This window comes from Elaeis guineensis, chromosome 1 (assembly GCF_000442705.2).
Source record: "Elaeis guineensis isolate ETL-2024a chromosome 1, EG11, whole genome shotgun sequence".
In the NCBI taxonomy this organism is placed as follows: Eukaryota; Viridiplantae; Streptophyta; class Magnoliopsida; order Arecales; family Arecaceae; genus Elaeis; species Elaeis guineensis.
Genome location: NC_025993.2, coordinates 161553396 through 161573708, shown reverse-complemented (window position 1 = coordinate 161573708; position 20313 = coordinate 161553396). Strand labels below are relative to the sequence as shown.

Below are 20313 nucleotides of genomic sequence, written 5' to 3'. Positions count from 1 at the left end.
GATAATGTGGTACTGAGTTGAATGGTCTTTCCAATTTTTTTGGTGCAGGAGTACACATTAACAGTGTCAGCCCACCCTATTTGATAATTCTGCTCGTGAAATCTGTCTTTATTGCCTAAAAGGGTGCAGTACCTCAAGCAACAGGACTATCATAAGATGATAGCAAAAACACCATAATATGGTACTAAGAAGTGATGAATGCTCATCTTTACAAATTCTCTTGTTGTGGAAGTACACTAACAGTGTCAGCACTGCTTGCGAACAAGCACAGCTGTTCTTTAAATCTATTCTTTATTGCCTAAAATGAAATTTCTTTTATGAAACAATAATACAAGCATTTCAGGCACAATCACAAAACTATTTTCCTCGTACAAGTTTTTGGGATGCTTCAGCTTCTTGATCTGAATCTCTAAATCCTTTCCTTACAACTAAATCGACAAAACTGGAGATTAATGTTACACTCGCACAGGAAACCCGTGCAAATTAGTCAGTGCGACCTGCTTTCTTCTTCTAGACTACTCGAAAGCACAAGCAGGCTGAGCTAGCCCAGCGAACCCTTGCTGCTCCTTAGGTACACGATCTAAAGAGTATCCTCCAATTCATCTGGTAAATATAGCTTCTCCATTGCCGACTGTCAAAAAGTTAAGGGGCAAACATTCATAAGATACCAGCATCGAAAGAAATTTCCGTTTTTTTCACAGCATGAATAAACTGAAGACCACAGCAAATTTGAAAGGCTTCTGCATATTCATTTACTATCACACAAAAAAAAACTAACAAGAACAATTGAGATGAATACCTTAATGGTAGCAACATCAGCTGCAGGAGGCTTTAAATCCAAGGCGATGCCAAAATAGAACATTGCCTTCTCATGCACGTTGAGTCTCTTATAGATCTTACCCATCAATGCATAGACACTGCTCTCACGAGGAGCATACTCCTTCAGCTGCTCCAACTCTTTCAAAGCTTCATCAAATCTTTCAAGACTAGAAAGTATGTTAGCCTTCTGATACATAGGAAGTGGATTCTTCTTATCAGCTGAGATAGCCTTCTCCATAATCTCTAGTGCCTCCTCATCTCTCTGCAAAATATTGACAAACATGAAAAACACCAGACATGGGTCTAGACAGAGCTTAAACATTCATTGCACAAGGAAGCATCACTGCAAGTTAGACACAAGCCGGCTCACTATGTGATGCACAATCATAAGCAACAGATATAATGGGATGCAAAGGAAAATTGTAATATTAGAATTTTCAAAGTGTGATAAGCATCAGAGCTAGACCTTCAGTGAATGCAGCGCCATTCCCAGGTAGCACATAAGAACAGAAGAACATGGGTTTATATGGAAAGCTTTTCGGAAATGATGCTCTGCAAACTCAAACTTCTCTTGACGGAGGTACACCACCCCAAGGCCATACCATGCGTTATAATGCCTTTCATCTACTTGAAGTGCACTTTGGTAGCATTTTATTCCATTCTCAAAATCCTCCAGAGCAACATACCTGTTAACAGAAATTTGGGTCTAAGCCAGCTGCAGTGAAGTAACAACTGGCATTTGCTACAAATGACCAAATATTGATGGACAATATTATCAAATTGGGGGAAACAAAGAAGAATCCAGAAGATAACAAGGAGCATACTCATGGCCACATAGCGTGTGAGCATACGCAAATCTTGAGTCAACATGCACTGCACGCTGGAAGTTTTTCACTGCAGTTTCATGATCTTTCTGCAGGCTATAGCAGTTTCCCATTGCACACCTACATGGTCATTCCATTAAAAAGAGCTATTAAATAACCAAATTGTACTCTTTACTTTGAATTAAATGATAGTGAAGAAAGAAAGAAAAACACAACATGAAAGAAACACTTATCCAATGAAAGAAGAAACAAATTCCGAAACAGATGGCTGAAAAATAATGTCAAAGAATAGAAGTTTAATCACTCAATAGCAACATAGACTAAGCCATCTATACATGAGGCAACTAGCTAGTCTAGCTTACAGAAACACCTTTTTCTTCACTAAAAAGAGATTCTGTGATGGTAAGAGTAGCTGCAACGGAAGTGGCTGCAAACAGTAGTTATGGCAAATTGGGAACAATCACAATGCAAGTGGTTGAGGGTGAGACCAGTTAATAGGGGTGGCAAAAGTGACATATTACCAGCTTACCCAACCCAGAACTGACCCACATATGCCAACCAATTACGATCATGGATCAGATGTGGATCAGACATCCTTGACTTGCCAGCCAATCAAGGTGGTTTCACATCAATAACTTCTGACACATCATGTCATGGCACCTTATATTTAAGCAACAGAGTTTGCAATTTTGGAGCTGTTGGCTCGATACTAAACCTGTTCTTATACTGATATATATATATATATATAAACACCTGCCTTATTACTTCTCCTTTTCCACTCTTGATCTACCTTCTTTGGCTCCTCTACCCCATCACCCCCTGGCAGCCAAAAACCCCAAAATTTTCTCCTAGAACAGCCTCGTCACAGAAACACTTCCATCCATCAATACCAGATCCCACCAGCATATAAGCAGATTTCATCACACTGGATCCATATGTCCCAATTAAGGCATACCTTAATGCTAGAATATATCTCTAACATGTTTAATAAAGAATTCATACGATTTGTCTTTAGAACAACAATGAAATTTTGATTATTGATTGCATTTTTTAATACCATAATTGTCTATTGAACTATGAAAAAAGCCTTTAGATCTCTCTTTATTCAGATAACATAGATGAGACCACAAGATCCAAAAATTCATGTACATCTTGCATGCAGGATATGACACAAGATACTTGGTGATTGATTATACAATGATTAAAAACAGCAACCATTTGACCTCACTTATAAAAGGATGTGTTCAACTTTTCCATCTACACAAATCCAAAATATTTTAGAGAACCTCAACACCATGACATTATGCAACCTATTTCTTTGACCTATTCTAATACATTATTGAACACAAGACTTCCTATTCCAACAATTACTACATATATGCATCAAAGTTGTAACAAAATACTTTTGAAAAAGTTTTCACTTGAAATGAGAAAGCATACCAAGCTTGAGGTGATAATCGATCAACCGAGATAAGTTCCTGAGCAAGGTAACTTAACTTCATTTCCTCCTCCAAATGCTGCCAAAATAGACAAGCGCAATTGTTAGATTATGAGATCACCTACCCAATTTACTGGGCTCCTCCTATTTATCATATTTAAGTAAAAAATATATCATTGATAGGAGTTAACAGAGCAGACCAAATGGGAGGTTTGGAGAAGAAATACCTTCATAAAGATTTTACCTTATTAAAATAATCTACTAACTCATTGGCCTACCTACAAGTTAATTTAGATGCCTCCACTAAAATCATTATCAATCTACTTAAAATTACCCAAAAGCCCCCAGGAGATTTCGTGACTGGCTCAAGCAATTATGTCTGCCAAATCTCCATCCACAAAAATTGCTATGAAAAGGCACTATATTTTCCAATTATGCCTTGATATCTAATTTGTCACAAATGATCAAAGTAACAATGACAGACATCACAGAAAAAAAAAAAAAATCTACTTATTATGGTCCCTACAGAAGTTACAGTAAGTCATTTTTGTTAATATACTAAAATCAAAGTTAAGTAACTCACTTGATTTTTTCCAATAATAAGACTAGCATTTCGAATGTGTTTGATCAATCTTATCCTTTCCAAGTTCAATATGTTGCCATACATTAAATCTGAAATATCACTTGACGAAATTGCCTTATTGAATCTCATTTGCCCTAGAAAATGTGCCCTCAAATCCTCTAAGGTCACAAGCAAGGCCTATCCATTAATCTTGTGAAACGACAGTACTGAGCTAGCCATATTACAATTAAGATTAAGAAGATGAGGTGGGTTCCCAATCATTCATGCACATAAGCAAAATGTGAGCCAGACTTCCAAGCATGTCACAATTTTGATAGCAATCACAAGTCAAGATGTTCTTATAAGCAACCAGTAAGATAAACCAGCTCCACCTATATTCACCTTACTGACTTACAAACTACACTAATGCTTCTAAGCATCCAAGATCTAAAGACAGCAAGAGTGACAATAATTTTATTTAAGTCTTAAATAATGCTGATGAACTTCTCTTTCCAACTGATTAACAGGCTAAAATATCCACCATTTCATCAAAGAAAATACATTAGTAAAGCACAAACCAAGCACACATAAATGCATCCATATTTGTGCAAGGTGTTTATGTTCACACAATGTAAAAAGAGACGATTTTACACCCACCGCTACATTCAAACATGACAATCACAAAATGAATATGTAAACCATCAGCTATGGTCTATAACATCTTACATGCCTATAAACAAAAGATCATGATTATGAAGACCCCCTTGTTTATGCATCAAATTGTCACAACCAAAGCATTCCATCATATCATTAAAACTATTAACTAAGAATGCTTTTTGCACTGGCCAGACATTTCCAAAATTTCTTTTCTTCAGGCATTTTGGACATTGTACATCATATGTGATGGTTTAAATTTGCCCCCCACCCCCTCAAAAAAAAATAAAAAAGAATATGCATGCATATATGCATGTATGTGTTTCTAAGTAGATATGATCAATAACACAAACTATCCAAGAACTGATGTTGACTTACATAAAGAACAGTTGAGTAGATGTCCATTCCTTCTAAAGTGTATGGTGACACCCGGCGCGCCAAATCGAAGAAGCGATCAGCCTCAAAATAATCTACCAATTCAAAATGTGCTTTACCTACCTGCATTGAACATTCTTAAATTCAGAGATGTCTAAATCACATAGATGCATAGAGTGTTAATATATACATATAATCCTGCTCTTCAGAAGATCAAAAGAATGTGAAAGCTCTTTCAGAAAGACATACAAATGGTTGTCATATAAAATGCATATTGGAATCTTGCATGATGAACATGATAACAGAAGGAGACTTATAGTAAGGATGCCTTAGAAAATTATATATGGTCATAGTAATCTAACAATGTTCTTCCCAGTTCTCCAAGAAGCTCGAGGAATTACTATGTCAAATGTGTTTTGTGAATAACACAGAAGACATTCAGCGAACTTGTAAATATATAAGACCAAATAATTTGGGCATTTTAAGTCTAGCACAATCTGACATCTTAATCTTCTCGTCCAGGGTCTAATGAGTCACAAAGGTACCTGACTAGCTCCCACTTTACAGTCTCAGAAAATGTCAAGTATGACAAATTAAATTGGCCATTCAGAAGCTTGTCCTTTTCTTAAAAATAACTCTTCCAGAAAATTTATCACCATGCCTAGATGAACTTTCATCAAGATGGTTGATTCACCTTTATCCACCGATTCTTAAGCTCCTTTTGGTCGTGGAGACAATGAAAGAATAGAAAGATAAATTAGGGGAAGGGAAGAAAAGAAAAGTGAACAATTTCTCATATTTAGCCTCATTAACAAATGACAACAGTTCTGGAGAACATTCATAGTTACCAGCCATCAAATTAGCTCACTTAAATAAAAGAAAAAACTCCAGAAAATGGTTTTAAGAAGCAAAAGTACCTGGGACAGCACCCATCCAGTATTAAACTGATGTTGGGAAAGTCTTAGATAAACTTCCAATGCTTCCTGCTCGAATCAGAAGTGTTACCTAGATAATATGACATTTCCAAGAAAAGAAACATCTCTGTGAAAACATCACTGGCATACCTGGGATCTGTACAAACAGGAAAGCCTGTAACCTTCTCCAAGAGTCCGCAAGAGGCCCAAAAACTCCCGGATACCACTTGCCAGTCTTGAGTCATGAGCCGAAATTCCACAGCCCATCTTATCTTGCTCGAGGCATTTACCATCAGCTAAGGCTGACATAGAAGATGTAGTTACCGTATTATCTGCACAGGAATCATAAAAAATCTGAGACCTTCTTCCTACAAGTAGACAAATTTCCATAAAGTTTGTATTAGTGTTCTTGATAGCAATCAAACAGAGAGCAGCAAAAGGATAATTAGGAAATCATTGACACGGCATGTGGCAACAACTAAAGCATAAAGTTTATGAGTAGAGGTAGTGACTAGCTACACTCATGCAACAAGTGTTGCATGGAGACAGACATGAGTCAGATATCCATCTATATCCAAGAGTATGATTTCTAAGAGGTAGAAATCTAGATATGAGGACTGATTAAAATTTTAAAAATAAATTAAGTTATACATGTCCATTTTTTAAAAAAAATAACTATAATATATATATATATATATATATATATATATATATATATATATATATATATATATATATATATATATATATATATAGGGGCAGACTTGGGTAAGGTCGATCGGATCTGGGCTTAGATCCGGTCAGATCAAAACTGGACAATGAGGGTCTTACATCGATGATCCAAGCCGTTGGATATTATCTACTATCTCAAAACTATTTGTACATCAAAAATCATATGATTTGAAGACCCCTAGCCTATGCACCAAGTGACCAAAAAATACATATAATTCAATTTTATTTAAGCCGTCCAATTTTTGATTACTTAATGCATAGGCTAGAGATTTCCAAATCATATGATTTTTTGTATACATGCAGTTTTGAGATAGTAGATCATATTCAACGGCTTGGATCATTGATGTAGGACCCCTATTGTAAAGTTTTGACCTGACCGGATCTCAGTTTAAATCCGATCGACCTGATTCTAGCCTGACTCTATATATATATATGCATATGTACATATGCAGATATATATACACATATACATATACATATATGGATCATTGATGCAAAGCCCCTATTATAGAGTTTTGACCTGACCGAATCTCAGTTTAAATCTGATCGACTTGATTCTAGCCTGGCTCTATATATATGTATATATGTACATATGCATATGTACATATGTACATGTATATATATACGTATGCATATGTACATATGCATATGTGTGTGTGTATGATATTTGTCAATATGTTTCATCTTCCATATATAATTGAGAACGTGCATCTTTGTTGTTGAGTGCTAGTTTATTGCCGTGCACACACATTTATGAATAATAACATGATAATAAAGGAGAGCAATAAGTGCACCATAAATTCTTTTAGCTCACTAGCATATCCACTTCTGTCAAACAGCATCCACAAATCTCTGATTAAACTTATAAAATTCAAGAATTTGATTTAATAGACTATATGAGCTTCCTAGGACTATAATCAACTTCTCAGAATTGTGCTTGGCACCTTCATCAAAATTTTCATTAGCCCATGATTGTCCCCTTCTAAGCGTCACAGAACGTAAGACTGCTGAATTTGTTTTTGATGATGATGAAGAGAGTCCTCCAAGAGACTTAGCAGAAAAATGATTTGCTCCATTCCCTCCAAGTTGTGAGGCATTTGAGTTTGTATTAGCAGCTGCTTCACCAGAGAGTCTTGTACTTCGTCGGGTTCCTGAATCAGAAAATAATCTCCCTGATACCTGTGAAGAGGCGCACACGTGAATTTAAAAAAAAAAATGTTGATGAAGTATGTCTGAGAAAGATTTTGCAAGCATCACAAGGAAGATAAGCCACTTCAATATCTGGAAATTTCCACAGTTTCACAAGTAAAAGAATAATTATCAGGAAAAGGAGGAAATATAACATGGTGTGACAATCCACATTGCAGAAAGAAAATTCCTATAAGATAAAGAGAACAGACAGGACTATCTTCAGGTGTAGGAAAAGGTACGATCATGGACCTGAGCATAAGCAGCACATGGAGAACATGAACCAAGGGTACGAACCCTAGTATAACCAAGAAATAATAAGACAGGACCGCAACCAGTCTATCAAATTAATGACAGTAAAGATAAGCACAATCAATTTTCTACGGCCACAGAACAATGAAAATATAATTTGCAGGATATGAGAATGCAGATTCAGAAGGATTACAAAGATGACACAGATCAAAACAATATGACATGAGCTGTGCTACAGATACACCATAGCCAAAAAAAATTTCCAAAAGTCTGAAAGATGTATAGGTCAAAAACACAATCTACTATGATAAACATTCTTGCGTCATGCTAGGATAAAATGAAAAATACAGGAAGCACGTGGTAATGAAAATGACTACACCATCCAACCAGAAAAATCAAGCAACCAAAAGTATTGTCTCCCGAGGCAAAACAAACCAATCTTATGTGACCACATTAACAAAAATAATTTCCTATCACAGTACCAGTATTGACTCTTTATTTGCTGTAAAGAAGCCAGTGCCACTGAATACCCCTTTGTTAATACATAACTTCAAAAGGAATATCATCCCATCCTACAAAAGTAAGCATGTTAACTAGCAACTAACATGATCTTCACTGTTCCAAAATACGAAGTCATGTTCCATGCATAAGCAACAAACAAAATCCAATAAAATAAGCAGAAGATTGATTGTTCTACAGACAGAATATTAAATATGTAAACAGCTTATTTCATGTAGTTCCGTAGTTCCTCTTCATTAACATTTGCAATTCAAGTAAAAGAGATGAAAGTTACAAAAAAGCATTAACATGAATAAGAAAAAAATAACCTTCCGTAGTTTCCCTTCATCCACAAATTTTCTCCTGGGGGCTTGAATTACTGCATTTACATTGGACTTAGTATAGCCATCACCGCCAATTGCATTTAAGTATAGCTGTGCATTTCTACAAAGAGGTGGGGGAGCTACCCCTGATAGCTGTAAAAATAATGACAATATCAATGGTTAGCTTGCAGCAAAGTGTTACTAAAATTAGATCTACTATTATAAAGGAAAATCACTTTTTATGCTTTATATCAAAAAGCTAAAAAACACTTCCTATGAAATAAACATATCAGGACTGATGATGTTCTCTACTTCAAGTAGGGATTCAAATGAGCTGAGCCGACACAACTATCAGGCTGCTCAGGCTCATGTCAGTGTATTAAATAGCCCTTCAAGCTCATCTTGAACTCGAGCCGAGCTTCACATAATCTGCTCAAGCTTCACTCAGCTAAGCTTTGAGCTGAGTTTAAGTCGAGCCAAGCTAAAAGCTTTTTTCCACTGTTTTCACATGGAAAAATGTGTTCAGGCTCAGCTTGCTTATAAGCTGTGCTCTGAAATATGTTTGAACTCAGCTTGTTTCCTAGCTGAGGCGAGTTCAAACAAGCTATCAGCAGACCAAGCCTAAGCAGCTCATGCTCCGATCATTTGCAGCCCTAACTTCAAGGACAGTCAAATGACAGGGATAATATAAAATTAAGTCATGAACTAAACAGAAAGAGCAGGACATTCTCTTTTCTGACATCATGACAAGAAAAAGCACGAATGAATCTCCAACAGCCTTCATTATTTAGTAACAACTAACACCTATTATAAGAGCATCTTGTTAAATTAAAACCAAATAAATGTTTGCTATTTAGAGACAACTATAAAATAGTTGTGTTCAGCTAAGGTTTAAAACAATGGTCATTATAACAGTTTATGAGGCCCCCCATTACATTTATTATATACATCATTTTTGAAACTGCACATGTTATTTTAGCTGTTTTCCCATTATATGACAGGATTCATGGACGCTATTTGGTACCACGGTTTATCAGACTCAAACAACTTTTTTGGATAAAAAAACTGTGACAGCTAAAAGAATTATTTTCTTCTGCAAGCAGTGACATTATCAACATACTGACATCCTTGCATGAAAGATCACTTTAACGCATTTTCATTAAAGAAAATGTAGCGTAGCAGCAGATTTAGGACTTGTACATGTTTTGCAATGTTAACATATGAAACTTCACAATCCTTTCTAAGGTAAAATGCAAATCCCCAATCAACTCTGTCATTGGCCATCCAAAGTTGGATACACAACAACAGGTAAATGCATCATTGGTACCAATAATTGACACCATGTTCATGCTGCGGAATGCAACCTCATGACAGTCTTATAAAGCCCATCCAGTGAAAAGGTTAGATGGGCATTTTCTTTGTAATAATAAGCATCTACAAGGGTTCATATTTGCAGTTCCTTTAAATCCAGAAGGAAAGAGGAAAAGAAAGGAGATTCTCTCCCTTTGAACAAGCTTCAGTATGGCAGGTAAAATTATGGAAACCATCAAAATCAGTGGAACATTGCTTCAAAGCCTGGTGGCATGGGTTTCACTTTTTAGAGTTCAGGAGTCCAATATTCTAAAGCATGATAGTATTAACAACAAACTAATTAAGTTTCAGCATGGAAGAGTAGCAAAAAAATGCCAATCAATGTAAGTAATATCTATCTCACAAAGATGGTGAAAAAAATAATAAAGCAGTGATTTACTTTCATGAACTGTAATATGATTTTACCAATCCAAGAGAAAAAAAATCATGCATGTAGCAATGTTTTAAGGAGATTACAATTACCTGCGTAACTGCTGGAGGAGTGTAATACTGGGATATATTAGATGGCCCGCCAATTGGAGGATGCCCTGCTACCATGACTGTGCCGTGAGGATGACTCAGGGTCTCTCTTGTGTTGTTAGCATGCAGTTGTTTTGAGTGCCTTGGACTTGTATCCCCTGAGCCCAATGCCATACTAGAAGGTAGACTTTGACACTCAGTGCCAATGGTCAAGTTCTGAGAACTTGATTCGGATAACTGCTGCTGCTGGACACGAAAAGCAGCTGCATCATTAAAACATTCACTTGCCTCTTCTGCAGCACCTGGACAAAATGATCACACATGTTTCCATGCAAAAACATGATATAAATTTCACTTACGATGGAGAATTAGTTTTTGGAGTTAATTCAAGAAAGTTCAATAGAAGTTTGGAGCGGAAGAGCAATATATTAGCTTAATATAACAGGAACCAAAGGCAACAAACTCATACAGATCAATAATTCTCCACAACTAAACTTGCCCAATATGAATGTGCATAATGGCCAAACAGACAAGATATTACATTATTACAAATGATAAATATCACTAAAAGTTAATGGATGCAGTTGCATCAGACAAGATGTGGCCCAACTCAAGGTTAATCACCGCCACATCATATCAATAGCCATCATCAAACATGTAACTGCTGCTCCTTGATCTCCATGGAGCCTTATCTCCAAAGTTCCCACTCTAGATATTTCTCAGATAATAACAAGATTGCAATAGATTACAAACTGGCAAAAAAAAAAAAAAAAAAAAAAAAAAAAGAGAAAAAGGTAATATGACACAGATATGCACAAATATTAGTACACATTCTAAAAGCCCAAAGTTACCAACATAAAGTTTTCATTACTAAGTCCACATAAGCATCCAACATACTGACCTAGTATACACAGTTCCTCATATGCAGCCCATAAAAGAGGATCTATGGCCAAAGCTTGCATGAAGTGGTCAACTGCACATGTCCTCCTACCAGTGTACCTAAAGGGGTTAAAAAAAAAAAAGAGTTGGCAACTCGAAGCTTAAACAATGACTACAAATGCATATGACAGCAAAAATTAATGAGCAAGCAACATGTAGTTATCTGTGTAAGAACAAAATGTCAGTATTGCAGTGCAATTATTACATTAACAAGGGAAAGAAGTGATGGATCATATCACACCAATATGGCATCAGGACAAGGCCAAAATTACAATTCAAAATCATAAACAACTAATATATCCAAATATTACCAAAGAAAATAATTATTATCTTACCATGACCTCTAAACTTTTTCAAACAAGTCCAATAAAATCATTTAAGTCTTTTTTGTGTCAAAGCAGGAATTGAGCATTTCATATTAGTCTCCAAGTCTTCATTATTTTAAAATCATCCATCATGATCTGAAAGAAGCTATTCAAGAAACAGTTATATGCACTTCACACCCATGCAGATTTTAGTATATTTAAAAACATTTTCGTATTGCATCACATAATGACAATTACACACAACATAAAAAATTTAATACCTATAAAAAGGTCGTCTTAAACCAAATCACAGTCTCTGGGCTCTGGGTAGGCATTAAAAAAAAAAAGATCAAAACAATATCATTTTATGCCCTGTGTGGGATAAATCAAAAGCTCTAGACTCATAAAGCTTTAAGAGTGGGATCTCCATAGATAATGCCTCAGTACAAAAGGCAGCAAAGAAAGTCAAGAATATGACTTTGATGATATAGTCTATAAATCCATACCATGCAGTTGTAGAGGACCAAAGAATCGATCAAACATCCCATTTAGGGATGATGTTCAACCTTCTAAAGATGAAATGTCATAATGTTTTAAGCTTCCCCATTCATTTTACTCTATATACTGACTGAAGCATGTCAAGGAACTTATAGCATTGAAATGATATAGGTCAATTGCCTATTCAAAGTTACATTGCATCTCAAACACAACCATTATGTGAGCCCGCCAATTGCCAATGTTCGTACACGTGTCTAAGTGACTGACTTGGCAAGAGGAGAAAAAATAGATAAGGATATGTAGAAAAAAAAATAACTCAAATACATGCATTTAAATATCATATAAAAGTATATATTAAAAGATATTATTTGTTAAGGTCTTCCTATATGCATGTTTCTAATCCAAACTTGGAAGTTAACTTGAGGATTCTGGAAAAATGATAATTTGTAATATTATTTTACCATGTACATTCTTAAACATCTCCAAAAAAGAACAAAACCTCACTTTAAGCTATTATAGTGCACGAAACCAAGATTCTCAAAATTGGTACTGGGTGATGTGCCAATCATGAACCAGGTTGGTATCGTACTACATCATACCAATATAACATATGCTGCTCAAGAGTCGATTCTCAAAACGAAGGTCGATGACTAGGGCAACTGGCAAAGGCAACTGAAAAGAGCATTTGATAAGGGAGATGGGCAAGGGCGACCAACAAAGGAGCTGCTCAAGGTCAGCAACAGCAACATCGGAGCAAAGGAGGGAGTTAGGATTTCAAAGATAAGAAAATGAGAGAGAGATTAGGACTCATGAGGGGGAGGGGGAGCTCATATTAAAACTCTGGTTCAGACCGGGTTGACCAGATAGAACCAGTCCAAACCAAGTGGCACCAATTAGTTCCACCCAATCTGGACTCATTCTATCCGATTTTGGGTTTACCTAATACCGAACCTGCATACCTACCTGGTTCCACACCAGTTTGGTTCATACGCCTCGAGCCGAACAATTCTAGTCAGTATTGCAAGCCTTAACCAAACTCATTGATGGAGTCAACTCTCTACCAATTTCTAAAAATTAAAATTAATAAATATTTATAAGTTAAGTGTCCGATGCATATCTGACTCAGATGTATCCACCATAGATTCTAGGAGCATGATGCGAGTGTCCATGTAACACAAGGGCCTACACAAACGTTGATAGATTGCTGGACTTGTACTTTGATCTGCTAGAGGTAACTTCTTACAAGATTACTGGTCTACATGAAAGTTGATTTAAATAGAATAGATATATAAGCATGAATTAGAGCATACTATAACGGAAATATACAAATTTAGCTATTGAAATTTAATCTCGTATTCACATTCAGTATAGTTCAGCAAAAAAACCAATTCAAGACTTTGAACACATTATCGGTCGATCAGTTTGAGCATCCTCGAGCAAGAACATGACAAAGCATCACCAGCATATGCTACAATATTTCATAAGAAAATCTCTGAATCAAAATAGAGTACTAGAAAAGTATTACAACGATGTTACTTCATCCTCTAGTTTCCAACAAGTTGCATATCCTATCTATATACAACATATCCCTCAATTGCCAACTCAGATAATATGAACATAAATGAGATCAAGCATGTTGTCAATCATGAGAATCTGCACTGAGTCAATCATGATATGATTATCTTATCTATTGATCTTTTTCCCTATCAATGTCATACATAACAACCTCAATAGTATCCAAATAACTTGGTAAAGAAAAAAAGAGTACCAGAGTACAACCTGCAAACTACAAAGAACAGCAGTAAATTGATGCACAAACAGAGCATAGTACATAGGAGAATGATTACACTATGCACTGAAGATCTTTCCATGAGAGAACTATCAGTAGTTATGTCGACTACCATTATTATTTAAAGTGCATCAATATTTGATCTCATTTGTGGATATGGAGCACATGATTTACATAATAGAAAGGTGTCATATAGTCTCAAGTTCAGGATAATCATATGCAATTGATAATACTAGATAGAAGAAAATTGGAAACCTATAAATGAGACCAAGAAGATAGTGGCCTGCTGCTCCATTGGGAACCTGTGCAGAGGAAGAAAACAGCAACAAGAGTCATTTTTTTGCCCATGCTGATATGAAGCTAGACATTACAAAAACCAAAGATGTGACCAAATGAAGTGAAAGTGAACCAAACAAACAGCAAAGAGCCAATGCACGCTCAAGCCCCTCCAGTCTTCAGTTAAGTAGATAAAGTCAAACGTGTACAATGTACATTGTAATTGTAAAGCACAAAATATTTCAAGAGGAAGTCTTGACTAACTGCTAGATTGCTACTCTTAAAATGGAAAGATAGTGATCATTACTGATTTTAAATTTTGATTCAGCCAAACAGAAATTTAACAGCACTATAACTGCATGATCCTTGAAAAGGTGAGAAAATTATTCAATGATCATCTCTTTGGTTTTCTTTCAGATATAGTACTGAATTTTTTTTATAAATAATGAGATAATCAACACAAGAGTCTACTCTAGGTAAGGCACTATGGTACAAATTGCTAGTAAAAGTTCGGGCCTCCCAACTACTTAACAAGATAGTCTACACAATATATGATCATTCTAATTAAATGGATAACGAAAATGTGGCACTCCTAATAGCATCCTTAATATAATCAGAACTGTACCTTATGCTTCTAAGGATGTCATCCTCCACCAGTCCAAGAAGTGGACTTGGTTAATTTATCTTCCAATAATATATACATGATGGAAGTTTAATTGTGCTCTTCCAGGAGTTCCAATAGACCCTAGCATTGCTAGACTCAGGTGCTACTTAAGTATCTGAAGAAATAACATTGTTATAATCTCCAATATACCACGTGCGCTACAAAAGCCTCTGGGGCTCAATCTAGTTCCCACATGCCTACAAGGCTACATAACTAGAATTTTCCACCTAGGGCAAAGCACCTGCTATGAAATCTGTCAAAATACATTTTCCTGCACTCTCCTTACTCTAAATTTTTTAGAATAGCACTTCAATGCTCCTGCACTTGAATTAATTTTCTTGCATACTCTATACAGGTAACCAAGCTAAAAGGTTTATCCCATCAAATATTAAATTCGTAAACTACTATTGCCATTCTATTTTCAGTTCATTGCACGGAATAAAGCCACAATTTAATAGATTAGAACTGGCTTTGTTTTCTGATGTGCTTCTCCCATGCATGAATGCTCGAATGGCCCAGATGCTCAATATATTCATTACTGCATGGGCTATATCATATAGTAAAGTTCATGTGAAATACTAGACTATTGCAGATTCAGATGTGTTTCTACCTGTATTATTTCTTATTTCACAACTTTCTGGTTTAATGGATGAATGGATAGTAAACTATTATGACCAAACTAAGTTCAATCATCTATGATAAGGAGAATTCCATACCTCTGCATTAGGCTCGTTGGCTGGACATAGTGCAGTTTCAGCTTCACGAAGAAGATTCATCTGAAAGCATGATATTGCAAACAAGTAGCGGGACTGAGGCATTTTTGACCCTTCATATCATTAATAACAAAAAGGAGAATGAGATTGTTGAACAAGCATCACTTCCAACTGCAAGCAGGACCTCAAGAAACAAGATAGAGGTGTACATTATTGTAAAAGACCAAACCATTCACACCATCTGATATGCACACAGGAACAAAGATATGTACTGAAATTACTATCACAAGTTGCATGAAGAATTTGCCACCCATGCCACCGACCCAACACCTATTACATTTGATCAAAGCACCATTCTCTCCCATATTACAGCATAATGGTCAGAAGCATGTACAGATTGGAACTAATCAAACTACATGGATACATAGACCATATTTACTGACCATAGACCACCACTCGCATGACCGAACCACCAATGTTTAAGCATTTACTCTACTGGTGCATTGTCAAATACCTTGATAACTAAAGTGTCCAAGACGACATTCCATGTGTACCTTACCTTTCAGAATATGGTATGCGCAATAAGCCTGGTTGTTTCTCAAATAACAAGTCGCCAGCAGTTGCAAATTGAGCTACATTGAAAAGTTTCCACCGGCAAAATCAGTAAAGACCCTCCAACAAAAAGATCTAGAACTCCTAATGATGTAACCTAGAAAAAACCCTAACTTGCAGTGAGAACTCAAATTAACATCACTTCAAATTACAAAATTACAGCAATTTCCAAAGAAAACCAAAACAACAATAACCCCAGAAAACTAGAACCTATGAAACGCCAAAAACGCTGCAGCTTCGAAATCAAAAATCTTGCTTTTCTTCTTTTGCACACCCAAAATTCACAATTTTCTTCAAAAACCATAATTTTCTCCAAGAAATTTCATAAAACTCCAAGAAACGATCTAACAGCAGCGGGAGCTCCAGAGCAAGAAATCTCAGGTACCGAAAGGTCTCAAACAGCGACCGATCATCCCAAGAGTAAAGAAAAGAAAAGATCTAACAAAAAAGAAAAGGTAGCGAGCAAGCAAAAAGAGATCGGGAGGCCGGCCAAACCTCGGAGGGGAACTCGGCGCAGAGGCGCTCGCAGAGGAAAAGGGCGTTCCGATACATGAAGAGGCGGAGACTGCTCTGAACTCGATCCACCATTAGGGTTTCCATGGATCCCCTCGCTCTCACCCTTCGCTATAAGATCTCTCCGTGCTGCTTCTTTTCTTTGGGGAAGAGAGGAAGAAAAGAAGGGAGGAGCGAGGAGGCAGAAGCCGAGAGCTCGTTCGTACCGGGGGAAGGAGGTGGGGGGTTTTGGATTTGGGGGTTCTTTTCCGAATTCGAATCGATTTAAAAATGGCCCGTTCGAGAGAAGCGGTTCTGGACCGTGTGATCGCGGGATTTGTTTCGGCCCGAGGATATGATGACCGTTGGATCTGGGTTTGATCGGGGGATGGGTGTATAAGCGGAAGATCCAGCGCTTGTGGACCGGCGAAGGGATGGGGTAGGGGAGCCAGGCAGGAGGAAAGGTCTCGTTGGTTTTTTGTGCGTGTGCACCGTTTCAAAAATTTCCTGAAACCTCTACCGGCACCTTCTAGACCGCGCAATAGAGGTTGCGAACTTGCGAACGAAATAACTTCTCCCTTGTACTTCACCCCCCAACACCAACGCCTATAAAAGAAAACAAAGGGGAAATGACCTCTAATTGTGCTTTGCATGCAGTGCTATATTTTCACTATGGGAGGCAGATCTATCATTGAGATTGAAATTTGTAGGAGCATGTGCTTGCGCTGCATGTGTGAATGATTCGGTTGGTATAAGTTTTTCGATACGGAGAGAAACAGTGAGGGAGAGAAGAGTGCAGGTAGGAATTAGTCGTATTCTTGCCGTGATCAGGGAAGAGGATCATACATTTGACAAAAAATGACCGATCGATTAGGAAATTTTTTAAATAATATTAGATGGATGCAAGAAAATAATTGCATATAAGAATATTGACTAAAATGGAATTGCATAAAAATTTAAGTTTTATTTTTATTCTCCGTAAAATGAATGATTACAAAAAATATTTATTTTTTTGATAGATGTTGTTGGTGCAGAATTCCACCGATGCCGGAGAAGTTAGAGTCGAGGAGATCACGACCGCCTGGACCTGTAAGGAAAGTCTAAACCGGAGTTGGGAGTGCTCCGACAAGACCCTCCGACGCTCAAGTCAGTACTCTGCTTCAACAGAAATGAAGTACTCGAATGAGATTTTAACATAGCTTAGAGGAGAACATATCTGGAGGGTCTCTTTTATAGACAGGAGAGCGTAACCGATTGACAGCGACGTCCGTAACTGCCTGGTAGTGGGCCGTTCGGGACCACGTGGAGTTTGTTACGGAGAGTAGTGGTGTCCGTTGTCGCGACTTACCGAAGAGTGGTGGGGCCACGTGGAGTTTGCTACAAAGAGTGGAGTGGTGTCCGTTGTCGCGACTTGCCGGGGAGTTCGGACCGGATGGCTGAAGCTCGGTTGGGACGTCTGGTGGAGCAGAATAGCTCTCTGTCTCAGCAATCTAAGAGAAGCTCGGATGTTTTTGAGGTTGCTGACGGATTAACTGTTGTTGGATGCCTTAGGCGTTGATGCTGCAGACGGAAGTCATCTGCTGTAGAAGCCCGGACGGAAACTTTCTGTTGAAGAAATCCGGCTGGAGTCCGATTGCTAGAGAAGTCCATCTGAAATTTATCTGATGTAGAAGCTTGTCTGAAGACTGTCCGCTGGAGAGGTCCGGTTGCATGAGGAATCCGGCAGAAGGTCGACCGATAGCGAAATTCGGAAGGCGTTATAGAAGGTTGACCGATAGAAGAGTCCGAAAGATGTTGTGAAAGTTCGTCCCCAGGAGGAGTCTGGAGGACACTGTGGAAGGTCGACCGCTGGAGGGGTCCGGAGGGAATTTGTTCGTTGGAGGGGTCTGGTTGGCACTGTTGAAGTCCGGTTGGCACTGTTGAAGGTTGATGGATGGAGAGGTACGGAAGACACTGGAGACAGTCGGTCACTGTAGAAATCTGGTTGCTAGAGTCCGTTCGTTGTAAAAGTTCATCTGGAATCCATCCGCTGTAGAAGTTCAGACGGAGTCCGATTTTTGTAGAAGTCCGAAAGGAGGCCGCTTACTATAGAAGCTCGAATGGAGATCGATTGCCGTGGAAGCCTGGATGGAGACCGCTTATTGTAGAGGCTCGACTGAGGTCCGCTTGCAATAGAAGTTCGGACGGAATTCGCTTACTGTAGAAGCTCGGATGAAATTCGAAAGGCGGTCGACCACTGTAGAAACTTAGATGGAGTCTGGTTACTGTAGAAGTCCTGCTGCTGGAGAAGCCTGGACATTGACGAAGTCCGAAAGAAGCTCGGAGTAAAGTCGATCGTGACAGGAGGAAGTTTGGAAGAGATTCGGAGAGTAGTCAATCACTGTAGAAAATCGGCTGATAGTGAAGCCCAGAGAGCATTTGGAGCAGTCCGATAGACGACTGAAGGAGCTCGTTATTGGAGAAGTTCGGAGGGTACTATAAGAATTCGTCCGTTGGAGGAATCTGGAGGATACTATGGAAGGTCGACTGCTGGAGGAGTTCGGATGGTACTGTGGAAGCTCGGACGGTCGGGGGAGTTCAGAAAGATGCCGCACAAGGTCAGAAGCCGGAAGAGTCCTGGGAGGGTTGGCCTCTTACGAACTTCGGCTGGGGTTATTTTATACCCAACACTAGTCCCCCTACTTTCGAGTTCGGATTTTGAATGAAAAAAGTACAGAAAAATTTTTATAGCCGAAGTTATCCCCCTTAATTTTCGTACTCGATTGTTTCCAGATATTTTGGTGTTTGGCACGTCGGTGCTGGAGTCTTTTCAAATCGAGGCGACCCGAAAAGATTTTTTCGAAATTTCTGCTGGAGCATCGCCCCAGGTACGGTGCAATAATGATTCTGTCAGTCGTCAGCCATCTGCCACGATGAGTGGGGCACGTGGCGGTTGTAGACCTGCCAAAAGAGATCTGCAATCATTATTGCACCGGACCCTGAGGTCTATTTAAATCCGTCCTCCTCCTTCAGGGATTTCACCTTGCCTAAGATTTTTCTTCGGTTTCCTCTTCTTCCCCGAGAGCTTCGTCCTCCTCCAGCATCTCTCTCGGTCTTAGGCGCCCTTTAGGTCGACCTCCATCGCCTTCGCTGCCCTCCTGCACCTCTCGGACCAACCTAGGTTAGTTCTGGAATCCTTCTTTTTTTTGCTGTTCTTCCGTTTTTTCTTCTCTGCATTCCGCCCGTTCGGTTTCTCCGCGAGCGCCTTGTTTCCTATTTTTTTCAATTTTTCCAAAATTTTTTGGGATTTTCATTTGATTCAAAATATCCTCCAACACTTCCTCCTCTAGCAGTTCTAAAAGTTCGTCAGCTCCAGCCCCCCAAAATCCTAGTATTGTAGATGAACCCGTACTTAGGATCGGACCTCGTTCGATCTTTGTACGAGACACCATTCTCAGCTGTTTGATCTCGGACGAACTCTCGCTGATTAGGATTCAGTACGGGATTCCTCCGAAGTATGAGCTTGAGCTTTCCGGGCCAACTGATCGGGCTAGCGCTCCTTCCCCTGGCCACTTTTGTTTATACCAAGAAGCCTTCCGCACCGGGCTTCGACTTCCACTCCCACCTTTTGTTGTTG

General features: G+C 38.3%; 1 protein-coding gene across 3 annotated transcripts; it reads right to left on the bottom strand.

The window, feature by feature from the left end:
- Nucleotides 1-179: 179 nt before the first annotated feature.
- Nucleotides 180-16944, bottom strand: LOC105039435 (cell division cycle protein 27 homolog B). 3 transcript variants are annotated; one of them, XM_010915570.4, is made up of 16 exons: nt 16701-16944; nt 16153-16225; nt 15597-15706; nt 14196-14242; nt 11311-11408; nt 10413-10711; nt 8586-8732; nt 7263-7497; nt 5737-5918; nt 5590-5655; nt 4676-4795; nt 3084-3160; nt 1644-1763; nt 1286-1505; nt 800-1081; nt 180-631 (listed from the first exon to the last, which is right to left on the bottom strand). In XM_010915570.4, the coding sequence occupies exons 1-16, from the start codon at nt 16803-16805 to the stop codon at nt 581-583; spliced, it is 2232 nt and encodes a 743-aa protein (XP_010913872.1). In that variant the 5' UTR covers nt 16806-16944; the 3' UTR covers nt 180-580. The 3 variants fall into 3 exon arrangements, with proteins under 3 accessions (XP_010913872.1, XP_010913871.1, XP_073102360.1); XM_010915569.4 differs by having other exon boundaries at nt 408-631; nt 5737-5954; XM_073246259.1 differs by lacking the exon at nt 16701-16944 and having other exon boundaries at nt 408-631; nt 5737-5954; nt 15597-15656.
- Nucleotides 16945-20313: the final 3369 nt, after the last annotated feature.